The following is a 27277-nucleotide window of genomic DNA, read 5'->3' as shown; positions in this document are numbered from 1 at the left end:
CCACACCACAAAAAAACTCTGCTTTGAATCCAGGCTGTACCAATGTCTCTGAAAGTCCAATAGCAAGACTCTGCATCTTGACTAAAATACTTGTCATTTTCATCTCTAATGTAGCAATGAGACTATTTTTTCTATCCAGTCAGGATTGGAACATGACCATTTTTAAAGAGAAACATGCAGAAGGAAAATCTTGTTTAAAAGGCAGAACTCAGAAAGGAGAATATACAAAGGTAGAATCACTTTAACATGGTTTTCTCTACTTGATAATACAACACATATATTGCGTGTAGATTTAGCACTACATAAAATGATTACTGAATATTTGTACTTCGACAACTGCATGTAGCCTGCATGTGTATATTTGAACTGAATGCAAAGACTTCAAGATGTTTTCAATTAAGATTGAACAGACAACTTGTCATCTGTGCCAAGTAATCTAGGAATTCTTTTGTGTTACAGCTCATACAGTAAATAAAATCGCTTCAACATTAACCATGCTAATAAGCACATAGGATCACTGAGATATTTATCTCCGTAAGAATGTATGAAATAATGGAGATCATCATAATATGGAAATAACATCCTGAAACATGTTAGTACAACCTTCCATTTCTTAGATGTTATTTAAAGAATGTAATATCTTGCCAAGTATTTAGCTTGTCAATAATTTTATAAGGAAAAACATATTTCATAAAGTGCTTTACTTACACTTGTCTCAAACCACCATAATATGACTCAGTCAAAATATTGAGTGAGGTTATCATAGTTTAGCTAATGCCTTTTAAATATTTATTGATGTAATGATATATATATATGGCAAATCATAACCTTAGGTAACCTTAAATGAAGAAATATTTACTGTGTTGCTAATTTGTTACTGTAGTTCCATTGGTAGACTACAAATAAAGGTAGAAAGGGGCACTGAAAAGCGCTGAAAGCACAGATACTAGGCTTCTGATTCACATGATCACACACAAATAAAAGAACTTTATTTTATAACATAAAGCAATTATACAGCCATCAAGTTTGTGAAGAAAAGCTCGAAGCTGATGACACAGACATAAACAGAATTATTAGATCACCCTTCTCCATTACTCCCTGAGAAGCAAAGGACAGCCAAACTGCAGAGTTTTAAACACAGCATCACATAAGTTCTGTATAATATCTAATGTAGACAAAAGGGAACAGATAGTTAACACCATTATGACATGCAAACCTTCTCTAAGTGGATGTGGGTGAACTCATAACAAGGTATCAGTACTAATCTGCCCAATTACTATGAGTGCTGGTGGAAAATACTGCATGTTAGCAAAACAAGCACTACCCCAGAGAATAACTTTCAATGAGTAAACATTTTAGCAGGTATAACTGTCAATTTCATTGACATCAAAACTGTTTCGACAACTTACAACAGTTATAAGACCTGTCTTAAGGTATTTTTATTATATTACTTCTCCAAATCTATGTATGTACATTTATCTATTAGGTGTCAATCAACACAAGCAGTACTTTTGTCTTAGTCTGCTGGCAAAGAGATTTTGTAACAGAGAAAGACTCTGCAGACACATCACTCCAGCAGTCTGTAGTGGCGTGGGAAAAATAAGAGGAACATCCACCACTTTTTACATAATTCTAGTGAATATTCCATTCTGATGGAAAAAATTCAAGGAAATAAATTGTTTAAATATTTTAATAACTAACCACCTTGCTATTCTGTTACACATGCATTCATCTGAATTGATTCAGCTATACCAATGTGATCAACTGGTCTATTGTTCTGTCCTGGACAGGACAGAGTTCATGACTTTGAACATTTAGCAGTTTCTTTTACGTATAATACAATCGATGAAATAACAGTAGTAGAAACTCATAATGAATTTATTCTTTTGTCAAAGACTGAAATCAAGATTACCACAAGATTACCATTTTTCTTTTGCATGAATTATAGGGATAACTAAGAATACCTTAAGACACACATCTACACTCCCTATAACAGGAATGGAGCATCCACAACCTCCTTGGGCATGACAGAACCTTCTTGATAGCATCTTTCCATTTTATTGAAGATGCACTACAATGGAAAATATGGTAGGTATGAAGCCTTCAAGCATCAAGAAAAGGAAAAAATTCTAATGTATCTTCTTTTTTCTTCATATTTTGTTAGTTTTACATGGTGATGAAGCAGACATTGTGACAAAAGACTTTCTATCCAGTGGAACACAATTAATACACATCACAAATACAACACCATAAAGTCAAAACAAAAATTGCGTGCAACATATTCTACAGTAAGTCATATGAGGTTTCTGACATTTCCTTGCAAGGCCTTGAATAGCTGTAGAAATTCACCACAGATCAGGCATAGCTTAGGAATAAAGTATGAATTAATAAGTCAGTACTTGCAGATAGATTAATATAAAGCCAGGATAATCACTACAAAGTACAAGAATTCAACATTGTTCATGTTTGCTCTACGATCTGTTTGTTAAGCCTTCAAAGCTACCAAAAAATTATTTTCAGTATATTTTTCATTGCTCAATGACTCAAGCTGTGCTAAGGGAAAAATACAGAGGCTAAAAAGATCAAACAAAAGCACAACATTTAAGGAACTGAACAGTAACAAAAATATCAACATGGGAAATATTCCAAAGAAGTTTAAGGTGATGTATCACATTTATTTGTAGGCATCTATAAAGTCTATTTAAAGAATGACAAAAAAAATGGTTAAAGATTTAAACAGTAATGATTTGCTAAATTTTTGAGATTTCTCTTTTAAAATAAAAAGTTATCAGCCACTATATAGTATTGACAGTACAATACTGCCTATGTATATATATAGTATTGATAATAATATATATTGACAATGCTAAAGTATTATCAATGCTAATTATAAATCGAGTATTTTTGCATGGTTTAAAAAGAAAATTAAATATTTTTCTTCTTACATGTTTTTATTCCAGGCTACTTATTGCTTAAAATGACCTTTTCCCCCCTACTATATTTTGCACTTAAACATAAACAGTATTTGGATCAACTTTACAAAAATTAAGTTTGTTCTGAAATTCACATCACTTAAGCAGCACCATCGTAGAAGACCAAATAACACAGTGTCACTAGCTAGAGATATAGCTCTCACCTTACTGGTGCCTTTAACAAACAACCTGCCATTTTCACATACAAGAATAACCAAAGTCTTTAGTTTCCATGTATTTTGTGTTATTAAACATTCATGAAACTACATGGAAGGGAGAAAAAAAAAACCACCACAAATCAATGAATCACTGCCCAGGAATTTCAAGGCCCTGAAGCAGTCCTATGACGATGGTGGCCTGACAGGAGCCCTCAGAAAACATTACTTTTGGCTTATCTGCTCATAGTCACAGAAAGCATGCAAGGCCATAAATGCTTTCCGCCCAGTTGCCAGGGTTAAGGCCACCACAAGGCGGAAGGGCTGGCCCTAACTGCCCACCCTGGGACTTCTACACTGCCCAGAACCCCACATCATGCCACAGGGCCATCAACCCATGCCCCAGCAAAGTTACAACAGGGACAGTCTCCAGTTCCCCATAGCCCAGCCCAGCCTACCAGACGCAAAGAGCCTGTACATAATTTTGGCAGCAGTGATCAACATCAAGTCCAGTTCTACAGTTGTGTCACATCCCTCAGGTCAAAAACAGCAAAAACTTGGAATAAATCTGAACATGCACTTGTGTGGAAAACACAGGTTTTATTCATCACCTCCATAGCAAGAGGATTTAGGAAGAAAGTTTTGCCAGAGCTCAGCCATCAAGGATATGATTACACATGCAACATTTACCCTAATCTCTCTTACAGCAAGTGTTTTCTTCTTCCTGTAATTAAATGTGATTACATATGCAGTTATTTAGGGGCATAATTTCACCAATTTAGACACCAAACTACTTTCAGTGCACATGAAAAATATAAGTAACGAGAGGATGTGAGTAAAAAAAAAAAGTGTGTGTGTTATGACTGGCGGCCAGGTTGACCATTAAAGCTCATGTGATTCATCTATAAACTTGGTACCCAATGTGTGTGTGTGGGGGGGGGGGGGGGGGGAGTAGTAGCTTAAGGAGATAAACTTTGTCTGTCACATTTAGAAATGGTATATTCACTTATAACAACCCCAGAGACAAACTGACAAACTGATGATGAAAATTCACAAGAAAAAAGAAAATGGTCAGAGATTGATGTTTGTGAGTTACAATAGCACTGAAACATGTTAATAGGCACAGCTTTTTGATGAACTGCTAACAGAAAATTAAACTCTGCGGATTCAAGGAAAGTAAAAATTGCAAGCAGAATTACAAATTACGTTCGTCTCAGTTATATTCCTTACACTTCTTTAGTCACCGTTTTTAATACGAGAAGATCAGTATGTGGATTACTCCAAAAAGCAGTGCTTCCTATTTATTTCCATGGAAACTACAACAGATACGAACAGCACAATATCATTCCTTGATAGGTCAAGTTCTCAACTATAAACCATTATTTTTTTTCCAATGCTGTCATCATCATTAGCTATAGATTTTTGAGAGCAGTGAAAAAAGAGCCTGTGTGCTGTGCTCTTAAAAATCTTCATTTCTGTCCAGAATATGATTTTTCTTTCACATTGCTGTCACCACCGTTGAAATGCACCACCTCACTGTGCCCCTCTGCTGCCATCTGTCACACAGCAACAAAATGTAGTAGAATATTGGTGAGAAGATTCCACTTCTACTGCCATATCACCAGTTTCTGCCTCTGACCATCAAGGGCAACATAATAACTGTAGGAGGCATTACGTTCAGAGCAGCCCTTCCACGGGTACATACACACACAATGTTCTGTGAACTGGTCCTGTGAATGCATGTCACTCAAAAGGATAAAAAGCCAAAATTTCAGAAAAGAAAATGCAGGTACAAACTTACTAAAACCTATTTTACCTTGAGTTATATATAGCTGAATTATTTTGTTCTAATTTTCCCAAGTCCAAGTAGCTTTGATAATATTGATCACACTTTTATAAGGTTGCATACTGTTATTTTTAAAATGGAGTGAATGATATTTAAATTTCTAAACACTGGAAAGAGACAAATATAGATGAAAAGGCAAGAATAGCCATGCCTCCACTTTGTTTCAGACCAGCTGAAAAGCCACAGTAGACATTAACAACAGAAATAGTAACAGATGCCTGCAAATAACAATACTGAGAAGTGACTGCCTATAAATAGGTGACTGTTAAGAACTAAGCAGAAGAAAATGTGTTAGTTAAGAGAAAACAGAGAAAAAAGTTGCTTAGCTTTGTCTTTCTCTACTGTATTGCCTACGCATTACACTGATTAAGTTATTGGCACTCTATTTTACAGACTTACTTTACCTGCTTTCTAACATTTTTGCTGCTCATTTTCATGTTACTTTGTATTCATGAGTTTCAATGAAAATGAAAGAAATTTGGATTGAGGACCAGAAGCATTAAAGAGCACTTCTACTTAAGCATAGTGGATATTTATCACCATTACTATAGTTCTTCAGGTATGGTTGGTTTAGCTGGGACTGATTAACAAGTAGGAAGAACAAGAACAAAATAAAAACAAGTAATTCAAAGAACTGTAAGAGTCACATTATGAAAAGAAGTTTTGCACGCATTTACAATAAATAAATATACAATTCTGAACTTTAAGATAAGTCATCTCTAAAATAGATTTCTCTATATACAAATATGGGTACCACCCCTTTTTTACTGTACGTGTAAAAGACCAAGCCTATGCATTTGAAACTCTACAGGTTTCATTCATACTGTAATTTTTCTCATTACAGAGAGCAGTTAGGAAAAAATAAGTAGATTTATCTCCGGCCTTTTGATATGAGATGTATCATGAATTGGATTTTTTAAAAATATTTTGCTATATTCATGTTTCTTTTCTGAAATTAAATATATCTAGAAAACAAAACCAAAAGTGCCTGCCCTGTCAGTAAGGCATAATAGCTTAAATACATGGCCAAGTGCATACTGCTATTACATTTCTATCTTGTATGAGACTTGTATCCAGCCTGCTTAGGGCACAGTGAGAAAAGCAGATGAAAACTTTAGATCCTCAGTTCTGGAGAAAAGTGAGGAACTGAGGCAATTAGGTACACAGAAAAACAAAGGAAAAAATGCAAAACATTGGTGAAGGAAAGACAGATAGAAAAAACATGGGTGACTTTAATAAGTTTTTTATTCTGCAAACGTGGTTTTATTTTTGTGGGAAAGGTTAAGAATTTTTCAAACATTTAAAATCATACTGACAAATAATATTGCACTAGACCACTTCAGTTCTTTCATATTCCACCATCTTTTCCCAAATATGAACCAGCTCTTTTGGGCCCCCTTACCTTCCAGAGCCCTAACCCACATGATACTTCCAAGTAGGTTCTTGAAGAGGTCAAAAGTTATCTCTGATGAAGTCCAGGCAGGACTTATCGCCCTGCTTCTTCTGTTTAAGATCCTGAACTCCACAATCTCATGAACAGTGTTGCCAAACTACACACCTATGAATACTACTAACAATACATTTATACAAGAGACATTTATCGATGAATATAGACATGCTGCACTAGAGTTTAGACATCACTATCTTGAAGTATAAGACATGTACTGGTAAAAAGCTGCTAGAATGACAGTATGCAATAACTTCCATGGAATTCACTGACAGTTATAAATCTTGAAAGAACCTACAAATATCTAAATTCAATAAAAAATAAAGCAATTTCACTATTAACCTAAGTTGCAGAAGTCTGTTTGCAACAAAACACGACAAGAGTCCCTGAGCACCAACTCTGCTGTCTCTCTGGGAATATTTGTTAATGCTGCCAAAAAGTAAATCCCAGTAAGGATGAGGCAGAGAAGAAAAAAGCATCTGAACATCATAGATAAAATATACTGATTTCATTTCTGAATATTTCTTTGTGCTAATGCAAAGAGAACATCTGTACATATTATGTACTGTGAAACTGAAACATGCTAAGCAAAGATCTGGACTATTTAATTCTGTTAATAAGAATTAGTGACAGTGTTGATTTCACTCTTTAGTTTTTCAATCTTTTCCTTCTTCCCCGAAGGAAATGTGCAGTGTTTGATGCATTAGTTATTCTTACAGCGTGCATTCACACTTTGGATAGAGTTGCTTGTCTCTGGACTGAGTAATTCATAGTTTAAGAGGTGTTGTAGAATCCATTCCAAAAGGAAGCTTTTTTTTTAAAATTCTATAATCCACTTTGCCTTCCTAACTAAGTGCATATCACTGAAATGACAAAACAGGTCAAGCACAGCATACACAAGTGCTACAAAGCAAACAGAACAAGCACACAGCCCAGAGGCATGGCAACCACCCAGAGGCAGTAGTTCCTCTCTCCTCTGCTCAGAGACCCTGCAGGGGTTCACACATATGGGGGAACAATGAGAAAGGGAACAGTTGAATTTTGATCCAGCTACTACCAGTTGCAAAATGATGTTGAAAGAATAATTGTAACAGCCATAACTGACAGTGGTCCTGAAACAGCTTATGACCTGGCAGGTACCCCAAGGGCAAAGAATTGGTAACGCTGATCCCAACCTTTGAATACTGTTTTGAGCAACGCTAGCAGAGACAGTACCAAGATAATATTCCATAGCAAAGAAAAAAAAACATTTTTAAAGTTCTGTGTTCATATTCTTGCTAACAACATTGAATACTCATTGACACCACTGTGATATTTACAAGCATAGTGAATTCCTGTAAGTATTTAGAGATGCGACTACTTAAAGGTGTGACACCTAGCAGCAAGATGTACCCTCTCATTCAAATGTGTTCTGAAACTAAATCAACATGTAACAAATGTTTTCTTAACACATTCTGATAAAATGCAACCAAAATTGAATGGCATTAACCGCTACAAGTGCCCCAAAAACTATAAATCATTGCTGCTTACCTCCTGCCAGGACTGTGCATACTACAAACAATCATGGCACCACATAATTACTCACATAGTTCGAATCTCACTTGATGTGAAAGACTAGAGAAAGATTATTTGGTGCTTCAGTCGCCATGAAGGTCCATCTTGCAACTCTGAATGGGTTCTGATTGCAAGCGTCACATACTATTTATGACTAATCCCATTTAGCTTAGCATGAACCGCCTTCCCAGAAAATCCATCCTGAAGCATTTGACTTGGTAAAGAAAAATAAGATTTGCCAGGTAATTTATTTATTTAAAAGGATTTTCCACTAGACTTTCAGAGGTTCAGTTCATAAAAAAGCTATTAGTATTCCTGCTGCTTTCAGTAATCCAGATCTAGTGATGGAAATGAAATAAAATCATCCCGAAATCGAAAAATGACATCAACATCCTAACTTAGCAAGCAGATGTTATCTGGTATAGTGACTCCAGATTACCTCAACAGTTATACCAAGCCTAACAACCCTTAGTCAAATAATCACCCTGCATTGTGGAAAAAATCCTGTTGTCCAAGGTCAACTCATCTCTGTAACAGACTTACATGACTCTGGCAATAGAGTAATCCAAAGCTGGAGACAGAAAATGAGGGGGTAGCCCAGAGCACAACCATATTACTCACTTGTCCTGCGGTAGCATCCAGGATCCATCCAGCTGCTGATACAATGCTAACTTGGTTGGGAGCTACAGCAGGTACCATAGTGGTCCTGAGCAGAGATTAAGCAAAATGGATGCGCATCACCTTACATACTTTCCTCCTGTGTGCATTTAGATGCTTGGCTTAACTTACCATTATACTAGCAGCCCACCAAAAAGTGACTTCTTATTTATGGTTACATTGTTTAGGTCATGCTGAGGATCACCTGAGCCTTGAATAGCCCCTTTCTTTCTACTGCTTCTTTCCTCATGCACTTAGCCTTTCACTCCCAGCATCTTAGAGAGGTGTCTGACTGGCTTTTCATCTCTGGAGATGTGTTTAAATGCAGAACTGTAGCAGGAAGAGGATAACATGAGTATTGTTGAACCCTTTCTCTGTGCAGTGCTCAGTGAATTCTTGTTCACTGCACAAATTCTTGTCAGAGGATAATGAATTTGGTATTTGGTGCGAAGGAAAAAAAAAGCAGCAGCAAAATTACCAGTCATATCACACTGTGGAAGCAAATACATTGCAAAATATATTTGATAAGCAGTAATGTTTTAATTTTAAATCATGAGGCTGGAACAATATTTTATGAAAAACTTTCGTATACAAAATCTGTACTTGAACAGTAGATAACTAGAAGTTCATGTTAACAATAAAGAAAAAATAAGATATGACTTGCTCATCCCACTGTTGAAAGGCAAATATTTCCCTGCAACTACTGTCATAAATCCTCGAGAATGCATGAAGTGATCTGACAACAATAAGCAGTTTTCCTGGAAAATATCACAGATCCAGCAAAGTCAGTTTCTCTAACACTGGAACTTTGTTCCCAAGCAATGCACAAGTACAAGCCTGGAATAGTTATCAAATCCAGTGTGTCCATTTCCAAATACCATAAGCTGCTTGTATCAAGGTGTCTGTTACCTAGTATTGATCCTGGTATATAATATCCAGAGCAGAAAATAACCACCAGGTTTACTTTTCAAATACTTTGCAACAGTACTAATCTTCAGCTCCAAGCATTGAGGTGCTTCAACATTAATTAAAAATATCATTTTTTAAAAAAGCAGAATGCAGATATAATTATTAAAATCAAATCACAAGTGATTGTAATGAGTTTTGCATACTTCTACTCAACCATAAAACTCAATAGGTTCCTCCTGTAGTTCTTCAGTTCAGGAGGGTCTTTGCACACTAGCTGCAGAGGAACACAGGTGTTGGGTTTTTTTTGCTTGTTTTTTTTTTTTAATTAGAACAAATTCTGATTTTCAATATCTTTCTCATTTCACATTTTAAAAAAATCAGTCTCTCAAATTGAGTAGCTTGATTGAAACTATGACTGAAATTCCAATGACAACTTCAGCAGTTCAGATTAGCTCACTGTGTAAAATGGTGAGATAAGATATTCTTATAATAATTTATAAGTGTACACTTTGATTCATCCCTCTATGTTTGGGGCATATATTTTGGAAGAATTGCAAGATAATTAGTATATTATTTATTTCTAAGTAATATTAAAGTTGAACTGGTCTCATACAGCAGAATATCCTGAAGTTTTATATCAGCTCTCCAAACTAACAGGACTACCTGAAGAATCACTCTAAATTTTAAAAGTCTTTGTGCAATAGCCCTTCCAGGATCGATGTTTTTAGATTCTGATACTGTCAGAAATCTAAAGCTTTCCTACATTGTGCTTGTGATACAGGAAGACTTGATGGATTGAATCACACTTCTCTCTAGCATTCCACAGAGATTCAGTACTCCTATTTTACTTTCTGGCTTAGACTCCTTTCTCTTCTAAGCCTTGTTAGTTTCAAGTAATTTCATTTTATACACACACAAAGGAAAAACAAAAAAGGAAGAGGAAAAGGAAAGTATTATATCTCAGACACTACGTGTAGCACAACTGCCACCAGACCAGAAATAATGGATGGATAACAGATTGGCTTTGCATTGCCACATAAACCACCCACTGGATGGTTCTCCTGACAATGTTCCTTCAGAGCAGCTAAGGATTACCTGCCAACCCAACATCCCCAAGCTATCCCAGTGTGATGTTGAACTGAATTTGGGCCAATGTATTCTCAGAGTGCTATGACCAAGCAGAAAAATATGTGCCAGAAGTTCAAGCAAATGTCACCTGTCACAAGCAAAATTAGGAGACAAAGAAACAAATATCACATGTAGAACAGGAACACTGAGACAGAATACAAGTCAGTTTTTTCCATGAAACATTACTGCATTCTTCTTAGAATACTCATGTCAATTCAGAACAGGCAGCTTCCAGCTGAGCATGAGGCTCTCAGCACCCATAAGTCAGATTGCATAGCAGATGTTAAATGCAAAATCCATTAAGACCAATTAGATTCTACAGGAGAAAAAGACTATATAGTAATAGCACACACAGACAATCCTGCATTACACAACAGTATCAAGAGATACAGTGAAATACAAAAGACAAAAGCTTAAAAATGCAAATTAGCCTTTCCTCACAAAAAGACCTGCCAACAGAAGGCCTGCTGAGTTGCCTGCAGCCATGTGAGGCAAGGTCTCCTTACTTCTGGTCTCCTTTTCCATCTAGGTGGAACTTCTGTGAAGGCTATCACCTACTGCATGACAAGTAGCAGTTAATTAATCAGTGGTTGTGTACTGCAGCTCAAAATTGTAATGAAGCAAAAGAGCTTGGGCCTCTTTCCCAAACTGCATATGCACTTCATGTTGTATTGACAGAAGTAAATCACTCTTCTGCATGCTAAGGTGAGAGCTTCCATTGCTTAGAGAACATAGGTAGCCATCAGAAAGGCTCTGATTTTTATTTATTTATTTGAAGGAATTACATAGCCTGAGAAAGACTGTTTCTGTACTTGTCAGGATGTGCTGCCAAAAAACTGAAGCATTATCTCAAACAAGCCCCAGTTCTTGAATTGGAATTAGACTGCAACAACTAATCCATTCATGGATACCAAGCAATCTAAAAATTTAAGTAAGATATGTATAGTATGGGTAGATTTAATCAGCCACAACATTTAAGAAAATAATTATTTTTTTTTTGCGAGATGGTCTTTTCTACTCAAAATACCTAATGAAGTTAGAGATATACTAGAAACATAATTGAAATCTATTCCCGAAGCAGAGGTTAAAGGCCACCTTTGGCCTTTAGATGTTCCTCAGTAGCTCTTAGAAATCTACTCATGATCCAAGGAAATGGGTGGAATGCATATATCCTCACTTTTCCCAAGCACTTTCAGAGTCATCCACAAGACCTCAAGAAAAATGATGTAAGAGGAATAGGACTGAGTGGCTGCCACAGAATCACAGACCAACAACTAACATAGCTGCTGGTTGCAGATGCTCATGCTATGTATGAAGCTCTGGTTTTGTAAGTAAAGGAATATAGTCCTCACAAGTGCTCTTGGAAAGACTACAGCCAGTAACCCTGACCAGTCTCCTCACACCAGCACAGAGCAGCAAGGCAGGCTCACATAATTTTCTGTCAATTGACGGATTCCCATGCAGGAGTTGGGCAAAGCTACAACAAGGACTCAATCCACCTAGGGATTTCATAATAAGGCATTATTTCTATCAGAGGGTTCCCATCAACTGGGCACTTAAATAGAAAAAATAAAATTAAAGTAATAAAATTAAAAGGTTTCTAAATGCACAACTAAGCAATCAAAATTATGATCGCCTTCTTTTCAGCCTATATTAACTCAGCCGATTTTCGCACCCAGAAGTAGGAAGAACATATTAATATTAGGCAAAACCAGAATTTTTTGGTTAAGAATCAAATTAAAAAAAAAATTAGCTACCTGCTTCACTTTTGATAACACAGTAAGCTGAAAGACTAAAAATCAAAACAGAAACAGTGTTGTACAACATCCAATTCATCCCTGGCATTATTCCACATAAATCAGTGGTTATACACTGGGGATTAATTTGGAACACTGATCTGAATTAGAGCACTGTTCTACACAGCAGCCGCCTCATAACGCACACACATCATTAACGCAAAACATTCTAAGCATCACAAATGCCCACAAATAATTATGCATCTAATAACCTATGTCTGAGCAAACAAGGGGGGGCTATCCCATAGTTTTGACAACAACAGCGAGGAACTTCTACTACTTAAGAACTGAACTAGTAGGTCCATTTTTTTCCAGAATGGAGATTTAATTATCACGTATTTTACACCACTAAGTTCACTCAGAAGAATGCAAAGCTCCTCCAACAACTCAGCTTTCGCATTTCCTAATTAGATATGACCAGCTTGCTAGGTTACATAACAAACCTCCAAAAACTTTTAGAGTAGTACTGAAGATGGATTTGAAGTTCTCAAGTTCGTTCAGCAAAAGGTAGTCCACCACCTATATAACACACAGCAGTGTTAATTATTTAATGAGTTTCTCCTCTGAATAGAAAACCGTTCGCATTCACAGTGACTACGTCCAGGAGCAGCGGGTCGCTGCTGCTGGGGCTGAGGAACGCATCTCTCCTGCCACAGGGACAGGTGAAGCTGAAACAACCGCTCAGGCAGTGAAGCCCACTCGAAGGCTCGTGTACCCGGAGAATAGCTCTCCGCTCGCAGGGATTACTCAACTCTCCGAACACACCTCGGGGGTTCAGGATGACCTCTGCCTTTCAAAGGCGAACCTCGGCCGGGGGCCGGTGCTTCCCACCCAGCTGCGCTTCATCAGCCCGAACCCTGCCCTGAGAGACTGACTGAACGCCACCCCACCTGGGGACTACTCATCTGCGAGAAACTCGCAACCCCCGATGCTACTCGAAACCAACGACCGTTGTTACCTACGGGCTACGAACACGCTGCAGTTTCCGTGAGTTTTTCCCCCTTTCAGGCAGGCTTCTCACCGCCCGGGCAGCTGGTTCTGCCCTCGCTGCCTGCCCCATCACCCAGCGGCAGCGTACCCGCTGTCAGAATCCCGCTCAGCCCGCAGCTAACGAGAGACGCAGCAGTAACATCACCCCCCACCCTCCCCGCCTCGCTCCGCTGATCGGGGCCGGGACCCGGCGCGACGCCCCCGGGAGACCCCGACTCGGTGTGGAGGCCGTTCAACCCCGCACGGCCATCTCTGGGAGGAGGGGGCAGCCCCGATATTCCCGCGTGTGCATGAGGGGAAGGCTCCGGCGGTCCCAAGGAGCACTTACTGAAGAAGATGTACTCGGTGTAGCTGCTCCAGATCTTGTCGTCCCGGTACTGGTTGATGAAGGCGGCCGTGCCGGTGGAGTTGCAAGCCACCATGTGGAAGCCCGCCTCGGAAAGCCGATCGAAGGCTTGCTCCAGGTAGGTGAACTTGAGGTAGAAGCGGGAAGTATACTTCTCGGGGGGGCGGTCGGGGTCGCGGCTCTCGTTCAGGGTCTCGCCGAAGACCTCCTTGGCCAGGGCGATCCTGCCGCACACCATGATGCGGGCGACGCGGCGGAACTTGGCGTCCGCCTGGTTGTCCCGCACCGTGGTGTAGGAGCCGCGGTAGCCCACTGTGAGGAAGCCCGAGCGCTTGTCCAGGCCGGCCCGCTGCAGCCGGTCGCTGCTGCCCTGCGAGGTGCTGTCCTCCAGGTCGCTTTGGCAGCCCTCGTCGTTGAGCGAACTCTGCTTGGTGACCTTGGGCGAGAGCAGCTTCACCAGGTCGCCTAGCTGGAAGTATTCTGCCTCCCGCAGGAGCCGTTCCTTCTCGGGGAAGTGCTCGGGCAGCGCCAGCTGCTTGTCCCGCAGGTAATCCAGCACGTACCTGAAGAGGAAGCCGTCGCGGTCGATGAAGAAGCGCGCCCGGCTGTCCCTGGGCAGCTGGCGGGCCGCCGCTGGGCCGCCCCGGCACGGCGAGAACATGGTGGCCAGCGTGCTGTCCGGGACGCTGAGCAGCGTGGAGTGCCTCGTCACGTACACCTGGCCCCCTACATTCAGTTCTACTACCTCGGGGAACGGCGAGCCCGACGGCCCCGACACCATGTCGCTGATGGGCAGGATGCTGCCGCCCGCCTCCTTCAAAGCCATGGCTGCGAGCGGGCGGCCGCGAAGGAGGGTCTCCCTCCTAAAAAAGGCAGCCTGATGCCTTCCTCCCTCCCCTCCACCCACCCCACCCCTCCTCCTCCTTCCCCCAGCGCCCGCCGAGCCCGGAAGCGTCCGGACGGAGCTGCCGCTCCCGCCGCCCTTCGGCACCGCACCGCGGCTCCGGTGCTCTCCTCGCGGAGCTCCTCCTTGCCCCGCGGCAGGACGGGCCCGGCCCTGCGCTGCGTGCCGCGGAGTACCGCGCTGCTCAGCGCCGAGCGGCCGCCGGAGCCGGCTGCCACTCGGCAGAGCGCTGCCGTGCTGCCGGGCGCGGCCCAGGAGAGAGCCAAGCCCCTACCCCGGCTCCTCCCCTTCGCCTTGGCTGGTGGCTTTTTCGGTTCGCTTTGGTTGTTTATTTATTTATTTATTTTTCCCCACTTAAATTCCTCCCAGCCTCCCCCCTCTGCCTCCCTTATGCTTCTGCACCAGTCAGTGCTTGCGGAGTTTTATCGCCGCAATGATGGACGTCCATCCAGAAGTAGCATCCCACAGGGTGCATGTGGTAACGTTTTTCACTGTGTGTCAGCACGCCTTTACCTGGAGGAAAGGGGAAGAATTTAACTTGGAGCACCACAGAGGCTGTGCCAAAGTGTAGGTCTAACAGACCACACCGGGATGCAGCACTGTGTTTGCTGTCCTGCTGCTCCCCTGAGCACAGCACACACTGAACTTTGTTCTCAGTGCACTGTGGCAGGAGCTCAGTGAGCTCTCTGGCTTGACAATGGCATTGGGGTGATTCAGAGCAGAAAAGAAAGTCATCTGCCACTAGGATCCAGGTGCCAAGCACAGATTTTGACTTGGAACACATCATTGCCTGATTGTTGGCTGTGTAACAGCTAAATTTGTGCTCTGTTTAAGCAGTAGATTTTTTATAATTTTTATTTATTTGTTCCTAGCTGGAGCCACAGCTCACCTGCTTCCAAATTCCTGACGTGTGCGCTTTCAGTTAGGGCTGATAGAACGCACCAATGTGCCTGGGTATTGGAAGGCAGACATACGTTTGCTCTTGCCAGTAAGAGCTGAGGCCTGAGACTGAAAGGGGATGTGCCAGTGCCGGATCCAAGTGTGATTCCACTCGGCTAGATAGTTTGTGTATGGCAGCCCTCCAATTTTGTTGTTTATAGTTCCTTAAAAGTTAAGGATTCAAGCCTTATTCATGCCATATAGAAGTGGGAGCCCAGTCAGTTCATCGCTGAAGTAATGACTGCACATCAGGTCCAGGCATGAAAGGCATAAATTCTCAGGTAGAGCATCATCATCTGTTACCTCCTCACTGGAAGGTGCTGATGAAGATGTGGAAGTTTCCTCACCAATCACCTGAATCTTGGTTGTGTTCTCTGGACAAATAAGTTAGACTTCTTCTAATGTGCTAGTACAGATATCCCTATGGCACTCCATCCCACCTGTCACTGAATCACTGAGGTAGGAAAAGACCTCTAAGTTTATGTAGTCCAACCATCAAACTGTCCCCACCATGCCCACTGACCATGTCCCTCAGTGCCACATCTACACATTTCTTGAACACCTCCATGGACGGTGATTCCACTCCTCTTTGGGCAGCCTGTCCCAGTGCCTCACCACTCTTCCCTAGGATCCCTCCTTCAAGGTGGGATGAATCAGTCCATGGTGCTGCCTTCTCCCTCCACGTCATCCAAATCAACTAGGTTATCCTCGTGAGAAACTCTTACAGATACAGGTATGCTTTCACTGCTGCTCAGTTCTGAAATGGAAATTAGGATATTAGGAGTTAATCCATTTATTTGGCTTGCAGCCCAGCCAGGTGTTGAACTGATACACACGGAAAAGGTAACCTTGCATTTTAAAAATATTCCTGTAATCTCTATGGTGAAATTGTATTTGGTTATAAACCGTTAACTGAAACGTTTAAAGTTTCTGAGAAAGAGAGGTGAAGGCCAGAGCTTCCTTCTTGAGTGACTTGTCCCCAAGCAACAGTTAAGATTGGAACAAATATTTTAGAGATACATTTCATCCTTACTTTAAAACAAAAATAAAAAACTGTTACTATCCAAGGTTATTCCTGCTGTTGCAGTCTTATGTAGTTGAATAATAAAAAATGAAAGATTCATAACCTCTTTTGAAATTAAATTGCAAAATACATCATATTCCCCTAGTGAAAATGAAAACAAAGTAGAGAATAATGTTTAGGAGAAGAATAAACAATGAAATTAGATGCTTAATCGGAGGTTCTTAGAGGGAGAATTATGAAAACTCTGTAAATCCAGTAACTGAAAATTAGGCAATCCTTTTTAGCAAGATGAGTCTTCTGGCAGATTTCCAGTGCAGTCAAAAGGAATTGTTCCTCTGTCCTGAATTGCAGGATCAGGCAGGAAGAGTAATTTTTCATGCAGGAAAAAAAAAAAAATCCAGATGATTATAATGAAAGAGCCTGTAATAATTACAGAAATCATCTGATAAGCATTTAAGATGATTATGTTGTCTTTCAAAAAGTCATCAGCCCCCAAAAATGGTGTTAAAATTGCATACAGGAGTGTGACAAACCACCAGCAGAATCATATTTCTAACAGTACTGTACTCCAGCTCAGTAAGCCCTGAAAGATTTGGCCACTTTCATGGTTCTCTCCTCTTTTTGTTGTCATTTTTGTCATTTTTTTTCTTTCTTTTTTTTTCATTCTGAATATTTTCATATTAAGAACTTGTAGATCTTTCTTGTTCTGTTAGATCTTGTTCCCTATTGGCAACAAAGCGCCATTCCCAAGAAATGGCTTTTTCTATTCTTAATACATTTTTCTTCTAGACCCAAATTCATCTTTTTAAACCTTAAAGGTATTTCTATGTAACACTGCTTTTTTCCAAAATGATTAGAACTCTGTCCTACAAGAGTTTAGAAATTATTTTATTTATGTGATTAATTCTCAGAGTTAAATGGGAGCACATGTATAAATTTAGTACTGTGGGAATTTGTACCTTCAGGACCTAAACAACGTTGCAAGTGTACACAACATTTCATACATTTAAATTAGTATTATAGATTATTTATTTGCACTGCTGGGACTGAAATCAGGGAAAACTAATCTGCACACTTGTTTCTGAGAACTTTCTTCTTTGCAGTCTGTAGTAATTGATTGTTCTAATGTAAGTTGGATTTTGAAAAGTAGCTGGTGGTTATTAATGCTTCAAAGATTATGCATTCTCAGGAAAAAAATTGCTGAGAAGCTTTTTCAGTCATGTTAATCAAGAAGAATTTAGCAAGTTTTGCTTCTCAAGGACTGGAAGTTTCACTTACTGACAGCTAATGTTTTCTGAAAGTATTTACTTGTACAAAGGTTACCAGTGTTAAATGAGCTCCGCTGTGCTGTGGCTGAAGTGATTTGTTTGAATGATTCACTGCACCAACTGGACAAGCTTCACCAGATGAGCTCTTAGGGTCCAGAGTCATCTGTGAGAGTTAGAAAGAGCTTGGTCTTTTGTACTGTATCCGTCTAAACTATTCCCTATACTATGGCACAGTACAAAAGAGAGGAACGCACAAAAGAGGATAAGCCCAGGAGTTATAAACCAGCCTAGCTTCTCTATGACATTTCACTTATTTTTAGCCAAATATACATGAGAATAATTTATGGTGTTACTGGATTTGTTACATGAAGAATGCGCGATTTCTTTTCCTTCATTAAGACTAAAGCAATATAGCATTCTGAATTAGCATTCCCAGAGTACTTAGGCATTTAGTTCCTCTTCAGAACAGAAATGCGTCTTCTTTGTGAATTTACGCTAACCTAAGTCTAACTAAATTCTGACTTCACTGTAGCAAGTCCTACATTTAGCATATTCTGCATATAAATACCCCTTAGCAAGAATGTGTTAGCTTGTTAATTAGGCCTAATAGCCTGAACAGTTATGCAAGTGTAACCTGGGTATAACAATGATGTTTTTCTCACTTTTCTCGGTGTTGGCTATATTTAGCATTTGAATGTACTATTATTTTTCCATCTTCATTCACATGCCTTTCTAAAAAACCCTCTTTAAAATGTTGATCATTGCGAAGGGATCTTCATAAGAATCCTGCATACTGACATTCCATTCAGCTGCTCATTTCTTCCTTATTCTCAAGCAGCAGTTTCCCAGAGCCTGCTAACATCAACAGCCTGACGGAACACACTTGTATCTGTACCAGTGTTTCATTACAGTGATGTTAGGTTACTTCATTAACACCTGGCTCCTGAATATTAAACATACAATGTGGTCACTTAATATAGCAACACTTTTAAATCAGCTATGCTTTTTGCTAACCAGGAACCTCGTATTCTCTAGCTGCTACTTCTTTATGAACGTAAGTTGAAACAAATCCAGAAGCACCGGATAACGACTGCACATGCATGTAGTGGTATGCACTTGTGCTGGAACAGCTACAGTCTGACTGTAACTGTTTTGTCAATAAAAAATTTGATTTTTCTGTTTTTGATAGATTCTGTGTAATCATAGCTCCCTTTGGGTTCATCTTGTGTTTGTGGTATTAAGGAGTTCATATAAGTAGGCACTTAATATCTGAGTGGGTATATATCTACAGTGTAGCACATGGAAATTAGTGCAGTGGTGTTTATTTCAGGAGCTCCCTACAGTGGTACAAATTATGGCTCCACTAAACTTGGCATAGATTTTTCCTGTTTGCTGTAGGTTATCTAATATTGGAATGGACGATGATAATGATCTTTTCCTTCTTCATTAAGGGAGAAAATATCAAAGACAATATAAAACACAGCACTTGAACGATACAAAATTATACTTGAGTCTTTACATACACAAATCCAATAATCATAATGTTTCTGGTAATATCACAACTTGCCATATTGTACGTCAACATTTCAGCTGGATGAGTGAAAAAGTAAGAGGGACTGCCGGGTATGGCTCTGATTCTGCAAAACACTTAAGGTCAGATCTATAACAGGATATGCAAGACCTTATCATGATTCACTGGAATTAATATGAGCAAAGTGCCTAAATGGGAGGTAAGTGCTTCAGTACTATTTTGAGTCTGCACATATAAAAACTTTTGCAATCTATAAAGAGCCCCATTTTACATGATGAGAGTACTGATCAATGCAAAAGTATTCACTTGTTCTGCAGTATTGGTGATTATACTAAGTATTTGCTTCTGTGTTAGCTACACTGATATTTCATTAGCATGAAACAATATATTGTGAATAAAGTAATAATTCATAATGCTTTAGAGCTTACTGTCTACACATTTTGTTCTGGAAGAGACAGAATAGCATTGTGAAATATGAATTTCTGTTTATAACTTCTATATATTTTTTCTTCCTTCTTTATGTACTTGATACTTTCTTCCTAATGTTCTTTTGAAGAACAAAATCTGAATATAAAGATAGAATTTCTTTTTCATGCAGGGAGCTGCATTCACAAAAGAAAGCTGCAGAATGGATTATAATGATAAATTAATGATAGGTTTAAAGTAAAAGAAAAATTATGAAAGTGGCAAGGCTCCAGCGAATAGCACAGTAAATTTAACATGTGAATGCAAAAATAAGTATTAACTATGAATAGCAATGTGCATTTGATTTTTCAGCCAACAAAACTGTTGTCACCGGTGCTGGGCTGCCCCAAAGGATATAGACATGTCTGCCTCCCACTTTTGTGAAGACAATAAAAAAATGTAGTCAGGATTTCACAGGTGTAATGGAAAATAGAAAAAAGCAGGCACACAAAAACACAAGTATAATGGGGCAATAACTCCAAGAAAGGTGTATTTCAATTCAAAGTCTGTACCATCATTTTCTCCTTACTGTCATCTTTTTAGGTTATTTCATGTTCTGATTGACAGACTCATTTTGTTTTGTAAGAAAAAGCCTTCTTATTGATCATACATGTGTGTATTTTTTGTATTAAAGTATATTATGTAAACTGCTGTTAATGACTTGTGAATAACTACTTCACTTTTATAAGCTTTTTATATCAAAATAAGGAGTTATAGGTATATTGATTCCTCCTGTCCTTGACTGGTTTAATACATTGAGTGGGAGAGGAAGGACTTCTGGAAATTATCTGAGTGTGCCAATACTCAAGGGTTTGTTTGTATTGTGCTGTCAGAAGAGTATCTTATGATTGATAAGGCAGTATCTTACAGTCAACTGAACCTATTTAAGAAAACCCAGTTCTTTCCTGAAAGTGGCCTGTCTAGCAAATGTGTGCATAGAGATGATGAAAACAAAAAAATAGAGCAAATGTTAACAGAAAAACGAGCTTTTGTAGTGAAAATGTGGTGTATGAGAGATTAACAGGGAACATACAGACATTAATATACAGTAGTGTAAGCTCAATACTAAAAAGTTGTTAAAATGCCAATATAAAACTGGAAAGAATTTTGATTGTGGGTAGCAGAATGAGAGAGCTAGCCATATGAGGAAAAGTAGGGTAGTATAGGCATAACTTAAATATGGCTTGAAGATTACATTAACTGGGCTATTAATAATGAAAAATACACATTAGATGAAGCCAGGAAAAATGTGAAATGGGAGATTTGCAAAATAAAAGGACTGCAACTTCCCTATAAGTAACTGCTTTTAGGAATGAAACTACTTTGTACCCTTTCACTTCAGGGCAGATGACCTGAAAAAGAGTGTAAACTGTTTTTCTATCAGCTTAAATTAGCCATTGAATTCAATGTGGACAGCCACGCCAGGAGAGAAGGGTTTCTTTTTTCCTTCTTTTCCATGGTAGATCGTCATATCAACATTGATTTTCTTGGTCTTCAAGTGAAGAACAGTGGGCCCCTGACAACTCCTGAGGCTGGAGTATTATTAGGGGTTGAATTTGAATATGTCTCAGAGAATAAATGAGTTATAGGAATATTGTAAATTCTGCCTTTTCAGAAAGAACATCTCAAGTGTGAAATGACTGAGGAAATGAAAAGGTATGTGGAAAGGTCAAGAGAGCTGTAGGAGTAATGGAAGATTTTCTTAACCTAGTCATAGATTTGAGAGAATCAAGTGGAAGAAATGAGGCTAGTAGTGTATATGTGAGATAAAACACAGATGCAGTTTTCTACACAATAAGTTTCAAAATACTTTGAGCAAAAATACTGCTGAGAATCACAAAACCTACAAATGTGAAGGAGAAGTAAGTATGGAAGATGTCGAGCTTAAACCTGAAATTAAAACTAAAAATAGAGGTGAAACAGAGATTTGTTCTATTAAAAATCAAACATAGAGAAACTAATAATTAGAATTCAAAGGGTTGAGGTACTAGGGAACTCAAAAGATAATTAAATACAATTATTGAACATACTAAAGATAGTGGGTGCTGAAAGTTGGGAATGAATATAATAAAAATTCTACTACATAAAATACAAATAAATTATTAGCATAGAATTAAGAACATTGCCATATAATTGTGGATTTGACTAATAAACCTTGAATTAACATTAACAGTGATTGCAGTTTTATGAAGGTTACTTTAACTCTTGAAATATTATTAATATTGCTCATTTTTCTGTCTGCTGGAAATTGGGAATTGAAAGATCATATTCCTCAAACAACAAAACATTCAACTCATCCACCTGACTTTTGGAGGTGGACTTTATTTATTTATTCTTTGTGTAAATTCCACACTTGTCTTAAATTGTGGTTGTCAGCTTATGCTCTGTCAGCTCTTTAAGGGTCACCAAAATACAGCTAAGGTAAGCAGAACTCATGCGATGAGGTTGAAGTTTACTACATAGTAGGTCATACCTCCTTGCAGGGATTGCTAATCACAAAATGTTGAAACCATCACCTTAGCCGAATACAGATCATGTCTTCCTCAGAGCATGTGCAAGTGGCCTACATTATATCATCTCAGAGCTTTTTATAATGTAAAGTTGTCAAGTATTGTCCTCAATTCTACTGTGAAATGTCTGCAGCACTTGAGAAATTAAAAGGTATCGTGGGAGCTCCACACAGAAAAATCTACTGGATGTACCTCCACTGCTCCTATCTACTCTTGAAGGGCTGTAGTATGCAGTTCTTCAGGGCTCATATCATTTAGAGTGGACCAGAGACTGTTTCAAAATATGCAATTACCTAAACTGACCTAAAGCTATCTTTAGTTTTCATGTATTTTTTGCTGTGCAACAAATTATTGCAAAAACCTTTTGTAAGTGGGTTGGAGAAGGAAGCAGGAAAAAAAAACCAAAACTCTTCGGTATGATTTTGCTGGATTAATTTTTCAGAATGTGACCTACACAAATACTTACACTGCTTTTTCTGAGTTTAATTCCTATCTGCCAAGCTGATGATAGATTTAGTTGGCACGCACAAAAGCAACTTCACTCTTTCAAAGTGAAATACAGCTTTTTTCTAAGGTTCATGATAGAAAAAGATAATTACGCTAAAGCACAATATGCTAAATTCTAATAATTTTACCTATTGAGACTGCACTGCATATAAATCAGTAGAATTCAGCCTATGGGATCATGTTTATCTCCAGGAGAAAAAGCATGGCTTTTTTCAGTACTGTTAAACAAGAAATGAGTGTAGCAAAAGCTTGCACGTGTGGAAGGAATACAGTCTCAACCAGTTTATTCATCCTGTAGGCATGATACTGTAACATATAATTAGATTTCTACTAGGTAGTTAATCACAGAGGCTGGTTTCAGATGAAGTACAGTGGCTTGGCTGCCATCCACACATTTTTACTGTGTTAAAGAAAAATTTGTTCATAGTTTCAATTTCATATTCATGAATATCTCTGTTTGAGAGTGACCTAGGACACATAGCACTACTTTTTTTTTTTTTTTTTTTTTTGCTGTCATGCTCAAAGGACCAATACATTTAAATTCTTCTATTTGGAAAAAGGTGTAGACAGAACACTTTAGCCGGTCCTTCTGAAAGCTTTCTAGTTTAGTTACCTCATGATTATGTTGAGAGTTACCTCTATTCATTCAGTGATGATAATGGGTTCAGAACATAGATTAGAAGAGGTGCTGGTCACAGGAGCCTACAGTTGAAGAAAGGTAATACATTATGTTGTGGATCAAGTGTATTTCTAATAGAGCAGTGTGTCAAATATATTTTCATACTGATAGGTAATAATACTTCTTAAATAATTGATTAAGACAACCTGGTCATTCGGAGACATATTTCCAGGGAAGAAAACGATTGCTTTCTATAGCATGGAAGTCACCTTGGAAGAAGGCACCTTTGTGTTCCACTGATATATAAGAATAACCGTATGGGGACTGAAAAGGAGAATAGGGCAGAATAGGATGGCAGAACAGAGATTTATCTCCCAGAGACTTAGAAAGTAAAGAAAGTGAATGAAATTCTGGCCTCCCTGAAATCTCCTGCAAAACTCTTATTTACTTTGACAGGATTTAGACTAAGAAATCTGGAGTTTATCTTTAAACTCAACCAGAACTCTGATTTTAAAAATCGCAAGTAGACAAATTCATAGTTATTAAAACACAGAACAGTAATCTAAAGACTTTAACCCTGATATGAAATAACTCGCTTTCTTATCCTCGGTCTTTTTTCAACCAATGCTGGCTTGAGGGGATTTGTTACACTTGGATGAAATATCTGAGACAAAAAGCTCAATGAATCATGCAAAAATGCAGAGAAAGTGCTGGGAGGTGCAGAGGGAAAGATTGCCTGTTAGGGGATTAAATAGGAGACAGAGTGGAAAGGAATAATTTTTTGAATACATAAAGAGTATCACCTGAAACAAAAACCTCCAGCTCTACGAAAACATACTCAAGAGACTTCAGGGAAAACTAATTTTAAATTCTGTTTTTCCATGTCCTCTTGTATAGAAGTTTTTGTCTGATCTATGGCTATTAATGATGAAGCCTTCCTCTGTTAAGAGCTAGTACTAGGCCTGTGGCCCTAAATCTCACTTAAACTTTCCAAATTGTGTGTAAGCAAGACAATAAAATGCTGTGTGCTATTGTGAATAATGCCAGAGAGCACATTTTCAAGTTTTTATAATGAGATAGAAATGCAATTTATTTTTTTCTTCAAATGAGCAGTGAAATGTTCTCACCATGGGTCAACAGTGTCCCATTGTTTTGTTATCACCTGCATGCTTTAGGCAAATATTTCATCTCATATTCAATTGCTATACTGTATGGGCTTGTTATACAGAGAGTTGTCTGAGTTAGGTTACATTTATATTCAAATGACAAGTCATGATTCATTTTTTAAAAGATCCTTTGATAGCACTAAATAGCCTGATTAGAAATATATCATTATGGTACATTATGTCAACCAAATCTTTATGAGGCAGCATTCAGACTGCCTTTAATGTTTATCTCTAGTGACGTCCAGAAACGGAGACTGAAGCCAAGCATAGTCATGCTGAGAATGGAAATTTGAGGAGTCTTTTTCATTTACAATAAACACACCCAGCTGGGAGCACAGCTGCTAACTAGGGAGCCAAAGCTCCAGCTTCCTACTACCTGGGAGGGTCTAATTACAAAACCACCTAGGCTACCTCTCAAAACTACAAATGCAGGGCCAGGAGTAACTTAGGGATGGTCCAGATTACTATCAAAATAAGGTATCTGAAACAATACCATATCACTAGCAGTGGAGATATTTTATACAGTAATATGAAGCTAAAGTAATACACTTCCATAAGTATTTAACTTCAAAATCCTAATTGACCCAGTTTGCCTCATCTCCTTTTACAAAGCCATTTGGAAAAAGAAAATAACCAGGAAAAGGAAAAAATAAAAATAAAAGGACACTCAGTCAATCCACAATCTTTTCTTATATGTGGAGGTTTAACACTAAAACAGAAAGAAAGTTATTTTTGGTCCAACTTATTTAGCAGATCTCATGAAATGAAGATCTAGAAAATCAGATAGAGAAGCACCACATGTAACTCCATCTTTTTTATTCTTGTTATATGAACAAATGTTATGATAAACCAGGAAGCAAAACTGTCTTCACTATATTTAGATACTCTTGTAATTGCAGTGCAATTTCCTGCATATTGGGAGGTTTTAAGATAGTACAGGAAAAAGATTTTATAAAAAATAAAAGTGAATGTAATTAGTGACTAATGAGATGCTGACAAGCATGGATCAGGAGTTCCAACAGTACCCCAGCTCTAGGAGTTTGCAATTGGTTTACTCTTTTCAGCGTGTATCAGTAACCACGTTTCTCTATTCATCTACCAGAAATGGCCTTACTCTGCCAGTCCTTTACCTTCACAAAATCATGACTATTATATCAGTAAAGTATATTTTATCATAGAATTTTGACACATGGCTTTCTATCTGGCAATTAAATCTATATTATAGACTGAATATGCTTTCAAGATTTGCTGATTAAATCACTCAGTTTTATTGTTCCTCTTTAAGTCCATTTTTTCCTTTTATTTTTTTCTTTTTTTTTTTCGTTTTTCACAGTGTAGGACACGACACAAAGGCTTAAAAATAGAACACTTAATTATTGAACACATGTACTGCACAGAAAAGAATAAGCAAATTAATAGAAGTCTAAACATGTCACTTATTGATGATAATAGAGATTTAATGTGTTTTCTCCTATAAGATGCATGCATACCTAAACAATCAGTGAAGTAATTAATCAATTAGCAAGTGACAAATGGCAGAAGACAGCAACAAAGTGGACAATGCATGATATAATACATAAGGAGATGATTTCCTTGTATATGCAGTCAGTGTATAGGTTCCTTAGATTCAGAGTTTTACTTCATGGCATGATTTTTAGTTTCTAGAAGCTGTATATCAGAGTGGTTTGAAAAAAGAAACAACAAATGCAGAGCTGCGTGACTGAGTGCACCCAGTCCTTGGAAGAGGGGAGGCAAAAATAACTGGAGGTGGCCAGTGGGGGAAAATTTTGTAAGAAGAGAAAATCTTCTTTTCTCTTCCTCAGTCTTCCCACCTCTTTTTTTTCTTTTTTTTTTTCTTTTTTTTTGGGGGGGGTGGGTGGGGGAAGCTTCATAGCAGGATGAACCAAGAAGGGAGAAACAATTATCCCAGAAGAAGAAATTCAGAAATTCTTTTCTTAGTACAGGCTGCTACTTCAGAACATATGCACAGGAAGTGTGAGAAGCTGAAAACCTTCTCAAACATATTTTAATGCTTTTACTTTAAGGTTACCTTGTCTGCAATTTCACCAAACACTGAGGCATGCAAAATAGAGTAGTGGGGAACTCTAGCAAATTTCTACTTTCTTTATCCCTTTAAACATTTTGATCATACCTGAATTCTTTGGCTTCAACAATCTGAAGACTCACCACTGTCTGACAGTCTTGTAGAACTTTATGAAGTGCAGTCCTCCACATCAAGCCACTGCACGTTGCTGTAATGTGCTTCTTGTTGTACTATGCTTCTGTACAGTTACAGGAGGAACGTAATGTTCAGATAAACTAAGGAGATTGGGTGATGCCCAAGTTCACAGATCACATCCAAAGGATTGGTTGATCCACATTGATTTTTGGTATGGGAATTTATGATTGCTATGTTTTTGAAAAATGGGGAATGTTGAGGGAATACGTCTAAAGTGCTTATGGTCTTTTCCTTCATATACCATCATAACATCATGTCAAACAGCAGCAACAGTTCAGGCATTTATCTTTACTGACAATTTAAAA

The 27277-nt window shown here is 38.5% G+C and overlaps 1 protein-coding gene across 4 annotated transcripts in view; it reads right to left on the bottom strand.

Moving 5' to 3' along the window:
• The window catches only part of KCTD8 (potassium channel tetramerization domain containing 8), an 84919-nt gene extending 70279 nt beyond the window's left edge, over positions 1 to 14640 (bottom strand). For 3 of the 4 annotated variants that reach the window (XM_040699340.2, XM_001233939.6, XM_025150108.3), the window contains exon 1: positions 13783 to 14640. In XM_040699340.2, the coding sequence (XP_040555274.1) occupies positions 13783 to 14626 (844 nt within the window). In that variant the 5' untranslated portion in view covers positions 14627 to 14640. Of the gene's footprint in view, positions 1 to 958; positions 12984 to 13782 lie in introns of those variants that run through there. The other variant, XM_025150107.3, reaches the window with a different exon arrangement.
• Positions 14641 to 27277: the final 12637 nt, after the last annotated feature.

This window comes from Gallus gallus, chromosome 4, assembly GCF_016699485.2.
Source record: "Gallus gallus isolate bGalGal1 chromosome 4, bGalGal1.mat.broiler.GRCg7b, whole genome shotgun sequence".
Lineage (NCBI taxonomy): Eukaryota > Metazoa > Chordata > Aves > Galliformes > Phasianidae > Gallus > Gallus gallus.
This window is presented reverse-complemented; position numbering and strand designations above follow the sequence as displayed.